The sequence below is a fragment of the Canis lupus genome, chromosome 8, assembly GCF_048164855.1.
Source record: "Canis lupus baileyi chromosome 8, mCanLup2.hap1, whole genome shotgun sequence".
NCBI lineage: Eukaryota > Metazoa > Chordata > Mammalia > Carnivora > Canidae > Canis > Canis lupus.
The window spans coordinates 68114642-68133577 of record NC_132845.1 but is presented as its reverse complement, the minus strand read 5'-3'; the positions used below and the strand labels follow the sequence as shown (position 1 = coordinate 68133577).

General features: G+C 41.8%; 1 protein-coding gene across 1 annotated transcript; it reads left to right on the top strand.

Moving 5' to 3' along the window:
- The first annotated feature begins 7920 nt into the window (after positions 1-7920).
- GJC3 (gap junction protein gamma 3) lies at positions 7921-18701 on the top strand. The gene is made up of 3 exons (XM_072837139.1): positions 7921-8019; positions 14209-14984; positions 15296-18701. Exons 2-3 carry the CDS (start codon positions 14210-14212, stop codon positions 15301-15303), a joined length of 783 nt encoding a protein of 260 aa, XP_072693240.1. The 5' UTR covers positions 7921-8019; position 14209; the 3' UTR covers positions 15304-18701.
- Positions 18702-18936: the final 235 nt, after the last annotated feature.

Below are 18936 nucleotides of genomic sequence, written 5' to 3'. Positions count from 1 at the left end.
CCAACATGGAACTTGAAATCACAACGCTGAGATCAAGAGTCACATGCTCCATCGAGTGAGCCAGCCATGTGCCCCGATAAATCTTATTTAAAAATATTAAAATTTATCAAAACTTATGCACATAGTTACAGACTGTACATGGTGCCATTTGCAGTCAAGAGAAATGTAAACAGATGTAAAGATGCAGTAATAAATCCTAACTGCATGAAATTACCTGTAAGTACATATTTTACTGTAATGATTTTCATAGCCACTTCCTGTTGCTGCTGCGGTGAGCTCAAGTGTGAGCAACAGCTTAAAAATCAAATGGGAAATCAGCGAGGGAGACAAACCACGAGGGACTCCTCGTGGAAACAAACTGAGAGTTGGGGGAGGGGACGCGGGACTGAGGGTTGGGGGATGGGGTAACTTGGTGATGGGCATTAAGGGGGGCACAAGGATGTGATGAGCACTGGGTGTTATATGCAACTGGTGAATCCCTGACCTCTGCCTCTGAAACCAATAACACATTATATGTTAATTAATTAAATTTAAATAAATTCTGTGGTATGAAATGTGAGGAAACATGATTCACATTGCCATTTTTTTGGTCTTTGATTATTGAACATTTGGCAAACATTTTTGTTTCAATAAAATCTCACATTGACATCGTCGATATGGTAAATATTTGCAAAACTCTTCTTCCATGGCTCAACCAATAAGCATTAGCAAAGAGCACAAGACCATTAAATTCATTCTATTTTTTTAAAGATTTTACTTACTTATTCATGAAAGACACAGAGAAGGCAAGAGACATAGGCAGAGCGGGAAGCAGGTTCCTCGCAGGGAGCCCGACTTGGGACTTGATCCCAGAACCCCGGGATCACACCCTGAGCTTAAGGCAGATGCTCAACCTCTGAGCCACCCAGGTGTCCCAATTCATTCTATTTCTTTCAGCAGTTCTACAAACGAGTGATGACTTACAGTATTTGCATATATATATATTCAATTAATTTATCAACCATATTCATGATTTTCTTAGAGTCTACTTCAGAACTGAACATAAATGTTTTCAATATACTTCATATGGTGGAACAAAGCAGAATGAAAACATCTAGAGAACTGTCCATCATGATAGAAAATATTTTTAAAAATTTCTAGCTGAAAACAAAGGGCTCCTTGAGGAAGGGGAGGTGATGGGGTAACTGGGTGATGGGCACTGAGGAGAGCATTTGATGGGATGAGCACTGGGTGTTACACTACATGTTGACAAATTGAATTTAAATTTAAAAAATGTAAAGAAATAAATAAAAATAAAGCCTACAGTAAATATCATAAAAAATAAAACTTCTAGCTGAAGTTCTTCTTTGATAGTTGTAAAAGATTACAAAATATCTATGCTATAAGTATGATTTTTTTAGGCCATGAATTGACAACATTTATTTATGAGTTTGGAAGTATACTGAGACAAAATGTACTCAAAATATTAATTGAGCAGTATCTCTTATCACATGATTCATCTGAGGCTGAAGAAAAGTTCTTATAATTTTTAAATTTTGGTTCAATTCATCTTTGGGATTATTGAATTCTATGGGTAATTGTGTGGTGGCTTACTGAACTTTCATTGTTTTGGTAAAATACAGTGTTTTTAGTCTTCTTCATAATTTTGTAATGAAATTCCTATAGTTGAAATAATTTATTTTATCATCTCTCCATCTAAAAGTGGTTTCCAAAAAAAAAAAAGTGTGCATGTACAAGAATTCAAGCTATTTTATAGCTGGCCAAAGTTACAGGTGCAGATCACATTACAAATGGTTTAAAGCTTTTGTTGAACATGTAATTCTGATTTTAGGTGGCTAATTTGTTGATACTTCTTTGACTACTTCAAGGAAATTTCTTTTTTTTTTCTTTTTAAGATTTATTTGAGAGAGAGAGAGAGAGAGAGAGGGAGAGTGTGTGGATGTGTGGGGTAGGTAGGTGGAGGGGGAGGGACAGAGGTAGAGGGAGAGAATCCCAAGCAGACTCCCCATTGAGCTCAGAGCCCCATGTGGGGCTCAACCTCTCCACCCTGGGATCATGACCTGAACTGAAACTAAGAGTCCGATGCTTAACTGACTGCACCACCCAGGTGCCCCATGAGGAAATCTCTTGTTTTTTTCTTTCTTTAAAAAAAAAAAAAGATTTTATTTATTTATTTGAGAGAGAGAGAGAGAGAAGGGAGAGAAAGAGAGAGAGAGAGCATAAGTGGTTTGAGGGGCAGAGGGAGAAGCAGACTTACCACTGAGCAGGGAGCCTCATGCAGGGCTCCATCCCTGGACTCTGGGATTAAGACTGAGCTGAAGGCAGATGCTTAACCAACTGAGCCACCCAGGCACCCCATCATGAGGAAATTTCTTATCAAATTCACTATTTACTGAAAGTGTTTCTTACTATAGTCAACTATATTGCCTTAATTTATTAGAAAAACAAACAGCTTTTTAATTTTGCTCTGCCTCAGCGAATTCCAGCTGCTGATCATTGTGAAACCGAGACATATCTTTTTCCCCTTTTCTTTTCCAGTCACAGTGCTAGTTTTTACTTTTTTTTGCTTTTATCTAAATTCCAGTTAATTAACATACAGTGTTATGTTAGTTTCAGGTGTACAATACAGTGATTGAACACTTCCATACAACATCTGGTGCCCATCCCAACAGACAAGTGTGCTCCTTCATCCCTATGACCTATTTCTCCCTTCCCCTCACCTTCTTCCCTCTGGTAACCATCAGTATGTTCTCTATAATTAGGTACAATGCTAGCTAGATTCTTTTTTTTTTTTTTTTAGATTCTTTATATCCATTTGATTTTGCATCAGTAGGGTGCTTTATTTTAAATTTAAAAATCTTTCCTATTTTAATGATTTTATTTTATTTTTTTTAAGATTTTATTTACTTATTCATGAGAGACAGAGAGAGGCAGAGAGACACAGGCAGAGGGAGAAGCAGGCTCCATGCAGGGAGCCTGACATGGGACTCGATCCTGGGCCCCCAGGATCATGCCCTGGGCCAAAGGCGGTGCTAAACCACCGAGCCACCCAGGCTGCCCAATTGATTTTATTTTTAAGTAATCCTTACACCCAAACTGGGTCTCAAACTCACAACCCCAAGCTCAAGAGTTGCACATTCCACTGACTGAGATAGCCAAACACATATTTAATTTTTTAAAAAACTAGTAAAAAACAAACAAACAAAACAAAAACTAGTAAATAATTTAATTGTTATAATTAAAATAAGAAAGCACTTCAATTTAATTACCACTATAATTTACATAGGTATCACTGTATCTCATGGTGTCTGCATAAGATATTTAATAAATACATTGTAATGTTACATTGGTAGGTAGGAAATTAAATAATTGAACTGAAATCAATCTATTGGCACTGACCAGATCAGTAAGAAGTTTAGTGAATTATCAGGAACAGTGCACATGCTTGACACTTGCACTACAATGTAACAATAATATCTTATGCAATGCATGGTTAAAGACCATGTTGTCCTACCGAAATAGCAAAATTGTCAGGATGCCTGGGTGGCTCAGTTAGCTAGGTGCCTGATTCTTGATTGCATGGTCTCGGAGTTGTGAAATCAAGTCTCATGTCAGGCTCCACTCAGGGAAGAGTTTGCTTTAGATTTCTCTTTCTCCATCTGCCCCTCCCCATGCTCTGTCTCTTTCTTTCCCTCTCAAATAAATAAATCTTTAAAAAAACAAGCAAACAGAAAAACAAAAGTTGTATTTAACAGAAAAAAACTTAATTGGGTTTCAGTTTTTAAATTTAAATAAAAATTAATTGTACTTAGATGAATTTAAAAATCCCTTTCCTCAGGGATCCCTGGGTGGCTCAGTGGTTTAGCACCTGCCTTCGGCCCTGGGCGTGATCCTGAAGTCCCGGGATCGAGTCCTGCATCGGGCTTCCTGCATGGAGCCTGCTTCTCTCTCTGCCTGTGTCTCTGTCTCTGTCTCTGTCTCTCTCTCTGTCTCTCATGAATAAATAAATAAAATATTAAAAAAATAATAAAAATCCCTTTCCTCAGTTGTCCCAGCCACATTTCAGATGTTCAATAGCTCCATGTGGCAATGGTTACCATATTGGATAGTATTAGACATAGGGTGAAATATAAGACTAATTTAGCGATCTTATAGATGACACTGTTTCAGTAACCAAAGGAAAGCATTATTTTCAAGCATACATATGGAGTACGTAAGAACACTGAGCTCATGTTAGATCATAGAGTAACAATATTAAAGGGCTGGAACTACAGAAATTATGTTCTTTCAGACCATGATGCAATTAACATAAAGACGATAAGAAGAAACTTCCCATACATTTAGAACTTTAAAAACATACTTCTAAACATTCCATGCAATTCAGACAAAATAATGATGGAAAATTAAAAAATATTTTAAGCTGAATGATAAAAATTCTACATATCAAAACTATCATATCCGGATAGGGAAGGATATCCGTAGACAAAAAGGACATACTATCAAAGAAAATAATTGGAAGATTTGACTGTGTAAAGAATGTTTGTTATCTAAAGCCTCCATGATAAGAGTGAAAAATCAAATCACTACCTGGGAGAAGATATTTGCAAAATATAGAACTGACTAAAAAATAACATATACAAAATAGAAAAGTCTCCTACAAATCCTTAAGAAAAAGGAAAGCAGGCAGCCCAGGTGGCTCAGCAGTTTAGTGCTGCCTTCAGTCCAGGGTGTGATCCTGGAGACCCAGGATCGAGTCCCACATCAGGCTCCCTACATGGAGCCTGCTCCTCTCTCTGCCTGTGTTTCTGATTCTCTCTCTCTCTCTCTCTGTGTGTGTGTGTCTCTCATGAATAAATAAATAAAATCTTAAAAACAAAAGAAAAGGAATCCAATAAAACAATTGGGCAAAAATCAAGAACAGGCATTATGCTGGTTTCCGATGGCTGCTGTAACAAATTGCCACAGATTTAGTGGCTTACAACAACACAAATATGTTCTCTCACAGTTCTGGAGGTCATAAAATAAAAGTTTCTTTTTAAAGGTTTTATTTATTTATTTGAGAGAGAGAGCGATCACACGAGCATGGGGGTGGGGTGGGGCAGAGGGAGAGGGAGGCTGATGCAGGCTCAATCCCAGGACACTGGAATCATGACCTGAGCCAAAAGCAGATGCTTAATTATGTGGTCAACAGAAATGACTTATAGACCCGCTAGATAGGAGAAGGCAGTTAAATAATATCTTTAAAGTTCTGAAAGAAAGGGGTGCCTGGGTGGCTCAGTCAGTTAAGTGTCTACCTTGGGCTCAGGTCATGATCCTAGGGTCCTGGGATGGAGCACCATGTAGGGCTTCCAGCTCAGCAGGGATCCTGCCTCTCCCTCTGCCACCCCCTACACTTGTGTGTGTTCTGTCTCTCTCAAATAAATAAAATAATTTTTTAAAGATTTTATTTATTTATTCACAAGAGGCACACACAGAGAGAGGGGCAGAGACTAGGCAGAGGGAGAAGCAGGCTCCATGTAGAAAGCCCCACAGGGGACTCAATCCCAGGACTCCGGGATCACACTCTGTGCCAAAGGCAGCCGTTCAACTTCTGAGCCCTCCAGGTGTCCCTCAACCAAGTGTTCTTAAGCCAATTAAATAACAATTCAAGATTGAGGCTCAAATGAAAGCACTGTTAGGCCAAAGAGAATGAAAAGAGTTTACCCCTGGCAGTTCCCCAGTGGAAATACTACAGAAGGTTGTGTTTCCAGAAGAAGAAAATTTGGAATACCCATGTTCACAGAAGCACTATTTACAATAGTCAAGAGGTGAAAGCAATCTACATGTCCATCAGTGGATGAATGAATGAACAGAATTTGATATATACATTCATACACACAATGAATATTACCTGACCTTTCAAAAAAGAATAAAGTTCTGATGGATAACTACAATCTGGATGAATCCTGAAGGCATTAAACTAAGCCAGTCACATAAAGACAGATGCTGTATGATTCTACCGACATAAGGTATCTAAAGCAATCGAATTCGTGGTAACAGAAGGTACAGTGGTGTCACCAGGGGCAGAGGGGAGGAAGAAATGGGTACAAGGTTTCAGTTTTGCAAGATGAAAGAGTTCCAGAGATCTGTTGCACAGCAACATGAGTACATATAACATTACTGAACTTCACACGTAAAATGATTAAGATGGTTTAAAAAAGGAAGAAAGGAAAATGTAACCCAGATGGAAAGTATGAGATTCAAGAAGCAACACTGAGCAAAGAAACTGTAAATGTTGGTAAATTTAAATAAGAATTGAGTTAAATATTCTGTTTGCAATGCACAGAATGAATTAGAGGAAAACAAATCTAGGAGTGGGGACACTAGGATGGTGTTACAGTAATTCATTCTTGAACTACAACACCATCTTAATTTAAGGGACAGAATCAGTACCACCAGTCAGTTGAGAAGATGTGGTCAATGAAGGAGAGGCTGTCAGTGATGATGCCCAAGTTTTTGATTGGGGTCCGGGGCAGATGGTGAAGTTAGTCATTGAGGTGTAGAACATGCAAGCAGAGGATTTTAATTTTCTTGATGGTACAAAATAACAATGGGTCTACAATCAGAAGCTCTTTCAAAGATGCTAATTTGAATAACAGGGAAGCTGGCCATGTTGTAGTGTTTAAGAGTTTGCCATCTGCAGCTAGACTGCCTTTTCAAATCCCAAATTCTCCAACTCACTAGCTGGTTAACCTTGAATAAGTTATGTAACGTCTCTGTTCTTTATCTCTCTTTTCTGTAAAAGAGGATCATAATAGACTTACGTCATGAGGTTGTCATGGGGGATAAGTAAATTACTAGCCATCTAGCACTTAGAATATTCATCATTTATTTATTAAGTACTGAATAAATGTTAGTGTAATGGGATATTAAATTGGAAAATTTGGGATTTCAAGATGTAATGTTTTAGAAAATACAACATGTATGACACTCTGAAGTGACTTGCTAGTCTGAGATGAAATATTTCAAATAACAAAAAAAGCCCCAAATAAAGAAATAATGGTTATGCCATTCTTAAGCCCCATGCCCACATCAGAGTCATATGCTATGGCAAAAATTGTTGGAAATTAGAGAGAGGATATCTTTGGAAAGAGATATGCTGTTAGTTCTCCTCAAGGGTAAGGGGTGAGGGTGCTGCCTCCTGCATCTCAAACCTAGAGAGAGGGACCATCTAGAAGATGGTTGAACAATGCCCCAAAGGCCCACAGGGGCAGCATCTGGAACTCTCTTCCATGGAGAGTGCAGGGTTAGCTCTGGTCAAGACTCTGTGGCAATGAGTTAGTTACTCTCTCACCCACCACCTGCTGACCCAGCCTTGCCCCTTCCTTCCTCTGAAGGAGCTCCTGCTCTAGCAATGGGGCCGGGAATGGGTTGTCAGGCAGGTGTCACAGGTCTCACTGGGCCTGGTGGAGAGGGGCTTTGGCTCCCTGAGTTCCTGAGGGACATGGAGCAGAGGCCCATCAAGCAGTTTTACCCAGACACACACACACACACACACACACACACACACACACACACACTCACATGCACATTCTTTTGTGTATAAACTTGTGCTTTGGGTACTTTGGCCAAAGTGGGGGACAGTGGAGGGCTTCATAGAGATTTAAACTTAAAGAAATTTTATCTGTTGTTGCCTGTGTACTGACTCTCCCCAACCCCCAACATGCAGAGGCCACTGCTCTCCTTTCAGATGGTTTCCAAAATCCCTGTTTCAGCGCACTTAAGAGAGGTACCCCTCACCCCCAACAACAGAAGGCTATTCTCCAGAGCCCATTCTTCAATAGCAGGGCTGCCGGCTCCTCCAGCTGCCCGTTCTGTTACTCTTCACTAAGGCTGCCAGGAATGAAGAGGGGAGGGGGAAGACGTGGGTGGTGGCAGGAGGCAGGGCCTGGGGGAGAGCTGGGACCCTGCTGGCTCCAGCCTGAGGACTTTGCCTGGCCTCTTTTCTCCGCTGTTGGTGCTCTTGCTCAGTGCTGCCAGGTGAGTGCTGGGCAGAGAGCAACTGGGCTGGCGCAGGGGCCTGGGGGCAGTGGGGGTGGGGGCTGCCTGGGTGCTAGACTGGGTTTCTCTAACTCATGCATATACCAGGGACCTGGGGCGGTATTAGTACAATTCAGATTTGATTTGCTAAGCCTGGGATGCAGCCTGAGATTCTGCAATCCTGGTGATGCCTGTGCATCCAGGGGTCGTATTTTGGGTGCAAGAATCTAGAACGTTTTCCAGGCCAGATGGGGCAACACAGGAGCAGTGAGCCGGGTCCAGCACTGCCCTTGGTGCACGTCCCTCCCTCATGCCTTAATTGGCTGGGAGGGTTTCTGAAACCAAGGGGATCCTGAATTTTTTCTTCCAAAGAACAGAAATGCTTAGAAACATTCTTACCAAAATCATGATGGAATTTTTAAAAATCTATTTACATATTTGAAAATCCCCTCACATTCTGGGCTTTCCACCCTCCCCCAAATCTTGAGTTCACGGGTATTGCTTCATTAAGTAAAATCATTATGCTGAGTGAAATAAGTCCATCGGAGAAGGACAAACATTATATGTTCTCATTCATTTGGGGAATATAAATAATAGTGAAAGGGAATAGAAGGGAAGGGAGAAGAAATGGGTAGGAAATATCAGAAAGGGAGACAGAACATAAAGACTCCTAACTCTGGGAAATGAACTAGGGGTGGTGGAAGGGGAGGAGGGCGGGGGGTGGGGGTGAATGGGTGACGGGCACTGAGGGGGGCACTTGATGGGATGAGCACTGGGTGTTATTCTGTATGTTGGCAAATTGAACACCAATAAAAAATATATTTATTGTTAAAAAAATCTTGACAGGGCTCAAATACTGCCAACTCCTTCCCAAAAGATTTATTTTTGAACTATTTCTCCACTTCTAGAAACAGAATGGTGTCCCTTGAGCTGAACTTTGAAAACAATGCTGAGCCCTAAGCTCCCTTAGTCCCACTCTAACTTGGGGGCTCTGGGCTCATGAGCAAAGCTGTAGATGTGTCTGTAGGAGGGGAATGAGGGAGACCAGAGGGCTGGGGATGGCTAGAACAAATGGGGGAGACTACAAGCTCCCAAGAATGCAGGAGATGAGGGAGGAGGAAGGCCTGTATTTAGGCCCTGGTTTTTATAGAAATTGCCTTTGGTCTCTAGACTTTGGGAGATGGAGCAGTTTTGTGTGAACTTTCCAGGAGGTCCCAGGATTAGTTTTTGGTGGTAACAGCCACAGTGCAGAGGGTCAGAAGAGTGCTCAGAATTAGATATGGAAGCTCCAAGCCATGGGGTTCTTGGGCAAATCCTTTTGTCCTGCTTTTTCTGTTCTCTCTCTCCCAAATCTCCAAAGCTCTGGAGACCCCAGTTCAGTTCCTAGAGCCTCTCAGAGGACATTGGGTGTCTGGCTACAGGTCTGGAGTGGGCACAGGAGAGAGAGAAAGAGAGAAGAACCAGGGATAGGGCCTCCAAGAATTACTAAAATTCCCAACATCAGAATATGCCAAGCCTGCTCTGTGTTAAATTCCAGGTCTGCTGGGAATGTGCTGGAGATGTGCTTAGAGCATGTTGGGCCTGTACTTTGAAATGTGGTGAGGCTGAGAGCCAGACTTGAGAATTTACCAAGTTAGCTTTTAGTTTGGCAATGCTACAGGAGAACCAGGGCAGAAGCCCCCAGAGCCTTCTGCCTCCCTGAAGTGCAAGGACCCCACAGCCTCACATAAGACAGGGAGAGGCTGCAGGCTTCCTCATAGATGGGGCTTGTTGAATGACGATGTGCAAGCAGCCTGGAAATGGGCTGGTCACTAAATAAAACCCCTCCGAGATGCTCCACTACAGATGTCTTGCTTTACAGAGCTGAAGTGGTAATGGTCAGTGTCCTCCAAAGGTGGTAGTTCTCAACCCGGGAGCATCTGACCCCAGGGGACATTTAGCAGTGTCTGGAGACATTTGGGGGTTGGACATTTGGGGAGAAGTGTGCTACTGGCATCTAGTGGGCCAAGGCCAGGAATGCTGCTAAACATCTCAAAACACACATGCCAGCATTCCCTACCCTAAATAAAATGATCAGGCTCCAGATATCACTGTTGCCAAGGCTGAGACCCACGGCCAGCCGTGGAAGCTGATCTTCCTTCTGGTTCTCTGTGGGACTCAGTATCCCTCCAAATCAAAACTTGGTTGAACATTTACAGAGCAACTTCTTTTTTTCCCCCAGGCACTCCACTAAGTGTTTTCTCATCAATAAGCAAGCTAGTGATTTTGCTTTGTTGTGGTCTTGATTTTCAAATTAGGAAACAGATTTTCAATGACTCATTTTTCTTCCTCTGCATTCTGGAAGAATTACCCAGTGTGCTTGCCAGCACCACAATCTGATTTGCCTTCAAAGTGGATTTTTGTTGTGCCACTGGTGATCTTTCTCCTCCTTTGTAGTGGGTTTAAATACTTAACGATCCATCTACTCTCATTTTCTCGGAGTCTTGGGAATTAGAGGGGGTAAATCTCTATCTTCAGTCTGCCATCTTTAATCATGAGGCCATGATATTGCATCTTTCTAAGGACTGAAAGTAGATTTCCTCTAAAAATCTCAACTCAGTTTTATGGAGAAGAATCTTCAGTGGCCTGATTTACTCTGAGTCTTCACAGTCTGTGACAGAGATAGAAACATAGGGACTGAGTGGCAGGTAGAAGAGGTTCTGACTCTGATTGCTAGTGGCTCCAAATACGGTTTCTCACAGCTCGTGGATAATGATATGGTTCTCTGGTCAATTAAGCCCCTTATAACAGTCGCTTGGAAGCAACTCATTCTATCTGTTCTGACTGCACAGAAGTGTTCATGCTGCCTAAACTCTGGCGTAATGGCCTGTTCTTATCTATATACGTCACACTTGAATAACACAAATTTGAACCCTGCTGGTACACTTACATATGTATTTTTTAAAGTAATCTCTATGCTCAATGTGGGGCTCAAACTCGTGACCCTGAGATCAAGAATGGCATGCTCCTAGCCCGCAAGATGCCCCAGCAGATTTTTTTTTTTTTAAGGAGTTGACAGCAAAAGCCACAATAAAGGCATTTATTTACAACTGCCCACTACACTTCATGGGATGGAATGGAAGGCTACTAGGGCAGGAGTTGAGCCTTAAGTTCCCCAGGGAGGAATTGCTAAGGACGTTGGCAGGGCTGTAGGTCATCCCGTGTGCTGTTGGGGTGGTCAGGTCGAACACCTAGGGTTTGGTGCTGCCCCAGGGCAGCTGTGCACCTAGGCTTCTCCCTGCTGGGCATCGACCCCTCCTCAAGGTAGCTTCCTGGAGGTGGGCAACTCATGAGTGGCTGCAGCTGTCAATGGCTTCAGGCTGGTGGTGCACGTCCAGGCAGATGGGGCAGCTGTGCTGTGCTGCTGGACAGCTGTCCTTGCCTGAGGATCCACCTGGAAGCTGCGTCCATTGAGTTGGGGTCATCAGGCTGTGGAACATCACTATCCTGGAGCCAGGCCAGGCCAGTAGCTGCACCTGCTCCTATCCCTGCCTTCCAGCCTATAGATGTTTTTTTTTCAATATACATAAACTAGTGTGAACATATTTTCTCTTCCTTATGATTTTCTCAGTAACATATTTTTTTCTGTAGCTTACTTTTACTGGAAGAATACAGTATATAATACTCATAACATACAAAATGTGTTAATTGACTATGTTGTTGGCAAGACTTTTGCTCAACAGAAGGCTTAAGTAGTTAAGTTTTGGGGAGGAGCCAAAAGTTATATGTAGATTTTTGACTGTGTAGGTGTCAGTGTCCCCTAACCCCCACACTGTTCAAGGGTCAGCTATAGTTTATAACATGAGTACCCATTTAAATTGCCTTGTGTGTCTTTTTAGGTATTATAATTGGGAAGCTGATATGAGGCAAAATAGGGCATGTCTCATTTGCTGCCATGTAAAAAACTTAGAAATCCAGGTTGTTACTATTACTGGAGTTGAAAGGGAGGCACCTAAGCAAGTGCAGAGAGGAAACAAGGGTGGATAAGTCCTTGATGCAGCTGGCAGGGGGCCAAGGACATAGGTCTGGGAGGGAGAGTGGACTTGGGCAAGTGGAGAGCCACTTCTCTAATATCCGACAGGAATAAGTGGCATGACATGAGGGGGGGCTGCGTGGCTCCCCATCAAAGAGTTTCTATTTTCCTTGTGGAATAAAAGGTTTTCAGGATCTTCTGAAACTGAAGGGATCCAGTGTATAAGAGTTTGGGCTGATTAATGGAAAAAAGATGTCATTTCCTAATTTTGATATCACATTATAGGCATTTTTTAATGTGGGTCCCACAGATTGCTGATTTTATTTACCACTATTTCTTAAAAATTTACTATTATTTAGAAAGATTCAAATGCTTTTAGGGCTAATGTAATTTAAAAGGATGCTTACTTACATTTTAAAATGTTATTAGAATTATGTACTTAAATCTATAATTATTTAATTACTGTGGAAAACTCCAAGTCATTAAATTATATTGGCTGGGTTTGAAAATTTGAAAATCATCACCCTACTGAACTTATAAAGTAACTTGAAAATTTGAAAAAGAAATCATTTAAAAAGATGAATAAACTGTAATTAAGGGTATAATTTTCAACTAAAAGGATCAAATATATGTAAAAAGTAAAAAGCACAAACTAAAAAAGCAAAACATTACAGTAAGTGGTGAACTGATCTAAAAAGCATTACTTGTACATTCCTTTAAACAGTTATTATTAGAGGACTCTTAGGTGGCTCAGCGGTTGAGCATCTGCCTTTGGCGTAGGTTGTGATCCTGGGATCCGGGATTGGGTCCCATGCCGGGCTCCCCATGGGGAGCCTGCTTCTCTCTCTGCCTGTGTCTCTGCCTCTCTCTCTGTGTCTCTCATGAATAAATAAATAAAATATTTAAAAAAATAAATAAAAGCCCCACTAAAAAATTAGAAGCAAAAGAGTAATTTAATTATCCTCAAGGGAAAAAAAAAGAGTTTGGGCTGAACAGGGATGGTGAGAAACAGTGGCTGGGCATTGAGGAGGGCTCCCTGTTGTGACAAAGATAAAGAGCATGAGGGCTGCAGCAGGGTGCTATTCTGTCTGGAGAAGTGACAGATTTCTGAACCCTGTTCCTGACCATGGTCACCTCTCACCATGCAGGAGAGATGAGCCCAAGGAACAATGACAAAGCAGGGCCGAATTTCAAATTTTTATCCAGACAGCTCTGGCTTTAGCCTTATACCTCATTGCATTCCCTTAGTAGACTCTTCTGGGTCTTTTTTCTTCCTTTCTTTCTTTCTTTCTTTCTTTCTTTCTTTCTTTCTTTCTTTCTTTCTTTCTTTCCTTCCTTCTTTCTTTCCTTCTTTCCTTCTTTCTTTCTTTTTTTAAATTTTTTTTTTAAAGATTTTTTACTTATTTATTCATGAGAGAGAGAGAGGGAGGCAGGGACACAGGCATAGGAACCTGATGTGGGACTCGATCCCGGAACTCCAGGATCACATCCTGGGCCAAAGGCAGGCACTAAACCCCTGAGCCACCCATGGATCCCCTTGGTTTTCTTTAAAATGTTCTCCTTTTCCAAAGCTGGTTAGGTCTAAGGAACACCAGACTAAAGCGGGCCTTGACACTCACTCTGTTCACTTGATCCACATTGAGCCCCCTACCCTAATCGCATCTCAGTGTACTACCTTGATGAGAGTGAAGGCCAGACCCACACACCTGTGAGCAGCTGAGGCATGGTGGCAGAGAAAAGCAGAGGGCAAGAGAATGCATGTTCCCCTGGGGTCGTGTTCAGGTGCCACTGACAGTAGTAGCACCAGGCTAGGTGGCCATCAGCTGGGGAAGTGACTGTTTTCAGAGGGCTCTGGACTCTGACTAGCCTTTGGGAAAGGGACAGAGGGAGGGAGGGAAAGAGAGACAAAGATAGACCTTAGTCTTCTACCACACTGTACAGAGGGGGGCAGGAGAGAGAGCCATACCCACATCCACTCACTATTTTACATAGATGACTCCATTATCTGTAATTAGGAGCCATCAGTCTCGGGAATAAATCAACCAGACCCTTGGAGAAGAGCAAGAAGGATTGCTTTATCTATCCTTGGATTAACAGGAAAGAGGTGGTCTTGCCCTCCTCCTAAAGGACAGGGAGCAACACACCCACACTCATTATTGTCCTCTGGTCCCTAACAGGATGCGTGGCAGTTTCCTGAGGCAGCTGTTGGCTGAAGACAGCAGGCATTCCACTGCCGTGGGGCACCTCCTACTTCCCGTGCTCCTGGGATTCCGTCTTGTGCTGCTGGCTGCCAGTGGGACGGGGATCTATGGTGATGAGCAGAGTGAATTTGTGTGTCACACTCAGCAGGCAGGCTGCAAGGCCACCTGCTATGATGCCTTCCACCCCTTCTCCCCACTGCGCTTCTGGGCCTTTCAGGTCATCTTGGTGGCTGTGCCCAGCACCCTCTACATGGGTCTCATTCTCTATCATGTGATCTGGCGGTGGGAAGAATCAGGGAAGGTGAAGGAGGAGACCCTGATCCACCAGGGGGAGAAGAGCAGAGACGCCTCAGGGGCTGGAAGCCCCAGGCTGCTCTGGGCCTATGTAGCACAGCTGGGGGTGCGGCTGGTCCTTGAGGGAGCAGCCTTGGGGTTGCAGTACCATCTGTATGGGTTCAAGATACCTAGCTCCTTTGCATGTCGTCGAGAACCTTGCCTTGGCAGTATAACCTGTTACTTGTCCCGCCCCTTTGAGAAGACCATCTTCCTAAAGACCATGTTTGGGGTCAGTGGGCTCTGTCTCTTATTTACTCTTGTGGAGCTTGTGCTCCTGGGCCTGGGGAAATGGTGGAGGACCTGGAAGCACAAATCCCCTTCTAACTACTCTTCAACTTCAGAGAGTACCAAAAAACACAAGGATCCAACTGATAACTTCCCAGCGGTGGAAGCCAAAGAGCAGTTCCAAGAAGCAGGTGAGAAGGCACTGGCGTCCCTCCTTCTTCTTGCTTCTGATGTCTTTGTCCTGATGATCTCCCACAGCAGGTCCCTCTACCTCTGGGAGGCACAACTCCCACATGTTGCAAAACAGAAAACCAGGTTCTAGGCAGATGTCTTCTGACCACTGCTCCCATTTCATCTCCCAATCCCCATCTCTCTCAGTTTGACAATTCCTTCCAATGAATCAGGACCAGGGTACTCAGTCTGTTGTACCTCCTGCCTTTCCACTTAGTCCTCTTCCTACTTAGAAAAAGTCTCAGGTCCCATTTGGTTTTCTACTTTACAGAGTTATGAAGCTACCTGACTCACTTCTGAAGGGAACCCTATGATTGGATCTTCTTCCGAACATCCAGTGAGTGGGGATTTACTTCCATGACAAATTAGAGGCTGTTGAAGCATCTCTAAGGGCCATAGTGGCGACGCTGCCTGAAGCATTTCCTGGGACAACTCTCGCTTATGCCTTCCTACCAGAACCTTCTGGTGTCAGCCGCACAATTTTCACGGGCTTGGTTCCAGAGTCAGCCAGCAGAAGCCTCCATAAAACTGTGCTTCTCCCCTGTCCTGCACAATAATACTGCTGCTTTTGGCATTCCTGTTGCTGAATACGATTTCACTGTCATGGTGACTCTACTTACCCTTCCTCTGTTGTTCCATGTTCTCTGCTCCCCCCAACTTCAAAGGCCTGTAACCTATGGATGTCGCCAGCCCCACAGCATTTGTCATATTCAGATTGGCCTTCTGCACATATATAACCCAATGTCCTTGAACATTCAGATTTAATTTATCCAAACACTCAGCCATATCCCTTAGGCAGATTACTGTGAACTCAGAGGCTTATGTCGACTTGAGGCCACTGCCAGCTCGGACTTTTGCTCAATACTTGTTCTCCACTGGACAGAAACTATCCTCTTGTCTCCAGACCAGCAGCAACTCACATCCAGAGCCAAATTTCTACTTTTTAAACTCATATCCCTCATTTCACCCAGAAAAGATGGTAGAGTTTTGCTGCTGATTCGGGGTAAAAGGAAGGGAGGTTTATATCACAGTGTGATTTAGCAGATAATTTAAAACTAAATATCAAGCTTCTCTTTTCTTGAGCCTCTCCATCCCATCTGTCTGAGGGTGTTCCAGCCTCTTACCTTCCTGTAGAAACATCTTCCCCCTCAGATCTCCCTTGCTCTCAAATTCTCAATGACCTGGTTTTGTTTTCTCCTTCTGAACCCAAAATTATCCCTGGGCAAATCAGGAAGGCTCATTCCTAAGGAAATACATTTGGTCCCCCCAAAAATCAATAACTAGAAAATTAATAATTTTTCTTTCTGCTATGCAAGTATTTTATAAAGAATCCCTCATCTACTGTAACCAGAGTCCAGCCAAGTAACCAAGGATGGAAAAAAACATGTCATTTGGAATTCCCCTGATAACCTTTTAAAATAGCTTTATTAAGATACAGTTTCATATGTCATATAATCCATCCACTTAAAGTTTACAATTCAATGGCTTTTAGTGTAGTTACAGAGTTGTGCATTTATTAATACAATTTTAGGACTTTTTCATCAACTTGAAAAGAAACCCTACAACTCTTAGTTTTTACCCCCAAACTTCCATGCTCCTTCCCCCCAAATAAGCAACCACTGATATACTTTCTCTCCATATGTATATTTATTTCCTCTTGTATACAGATTTTCCTGTTCTGGACCTTTCCTATAAATGGAATCAATCATAGAATATGTGGTCTTTGTGACTGGCTTCTTTCACTTAGCATGCTTTTGAAGTGTATCTGTGTTGTAGCACATATCAGTACTTCATTCCTGTTTATGGTTTAATATGATTTCATTGTATGGCTTACCACACATTTTGGTCCATTTTTTGGTTGATGGACATCTGAACTGTTTCTACTTGTTGGCTATTATGAATAATGGTGCTATGAACATTCATATACTAGTTTTTGTGTGGATATACGTCTTCAACTCTCTTGGGTAAATACCTAGGAGTGGAATTGCTGGGGCATATGGTTACTCATTTTAAGGAACTACAAAACTGTTTTCCAACAGCAGCTACACCATTTACATTCCCAGCAGCGATGTATAAATGGGTTTCAATTTATCCACATCCCCATCAATACTTGGTTATCCTCTTCCTACCTTCTTCCTTTTTCTTTCCTTCCTTCTCTTTTTTTCCTTTCTTTTTAAAAATTGTAGCCATCTTAGTGGGGTGAAGTGTTAGCTCATTGTGGTATGGTTCACATTTCCCTAATGATGTTAAATATCTTTTCATGTACTTATTGACTATTGGTATATTTTCTTTAGAGAAATGTCTACTCAGATCTTTCGCCCATTTTTTAATTGGGTTGTTTGTATGTTTGTTGTTGAGTTCTTTACATATTCTGGATACTAGGTCCTTAACTATGATTCCCAAATATTTTCACCCATTCAGTGGGTTGTCTTTCACTTCACTGATCATGTCCTTTGATGCAAAAATTTTTAATTCTTTTAAAGAACTGAATACATTCTTGTTTTATTATTTTTAAAGATTTTATTTATTCATGAGAGACGAGAGAGAGAGCGAGAGAGCGAGAGCGAGAGAGAGAGAAGCCAGAGGGAGAAGCAGGCTCTCTGCAGGATCCCAGTGTGGGACTCAGTCCCGGATTCTGGGACCATGCCCTGAGCCAAAGGCAGCTGCTCAACTGCTGAGCCACCCAGGTGTCCCAAAAGTTTTTAATTTTGATGAAATTCAAGTTTTTCTTTTGCTGCTTCTGATTTTGGTGTTAGGTTTAAGAAACTGATACTTAATCCATGACTGTGAAGATTGACACCTATGTTTCCTTCTAAAAGTTTTATAGTTTCAGCTTTACATTTAGGTCTGATTGATTTTGAATTAATTTTTATATATGGTATAAAGGTTCAATTCATTCTTTTGCATGTGGGTATCTAGTTGTCCCTTCACCATTTGTTGAAAAGCCCATTTTTCTTCTATATAATGATTTTTGGCATCCTTGTTGAAAATCTGTTGCTTTTCCATATATAGCACTATTTCTGGACTCTCAATTCTATTCCATTGATCTGTATTTTTACTCTTACCCTAGTATCACATGTTTTGATTGCTGTAGTTTTGTAGTAAGGTTTGAAATTGGAAAGTATGAATCCTCTTACTTTGTTCTTCTTTTTCAAGGTTGTTTGGCTATTTGGGGTCCCTTGAAATTCCATATGAATAAAACTGCGACTTAGCAATCCTCAGTATTTTCAGTAAAGAAGGAAGTTCATCTCAGAAGTATGGCAGGATAGAAAAAAAAAAAAAAAAAAGAAGTATGGCAGGATAGAAGCCATAAGGACCTTAAGGTGTCATGGGACATTGTTTGCCACTCAATACATAGGCAGACATACAGACACATACACACTTACATTACATTCATGGTAAAAAATCAGTAAATCAGTAACTGATGAGACCACTTCTTCCTGCTTAGTCCATATTAAGACTCAGATTCTTCTCCTTACAGTATTCCATAGAATCAGTATTATTGTAATAACTTTGTACGGGGACAGATGGTGATTACACTTCTCGTGGGGAGAGCTGAGTAATGTACAGAATTGCTGAATCACTAAGCTGTGCCCTGAAACTAATGTACCATTGTAAGTCGGTTATACTTGAATAAATACTAAAAAATAAAAAAAATAAAAAATACAGTATTCCAATTTTCAAAGAATATGCATTTATTAGTTGTATAAAAACCCCGAAAAGTAGATATCCTGTCGGACTTTTGTCAAAAACCCCAACACAGAGATCACAGGAACCCCCTTTTTAAGTCATTTAACTGGACATTCAGTAACTACTTACTGAGCATATTATGGAAAGGCAGTATCTGATATTGAGACACAAGAAGAATTTAAAAATTTCATTCATAAGAAAAAGGATAGAGTGAGAAGAGGA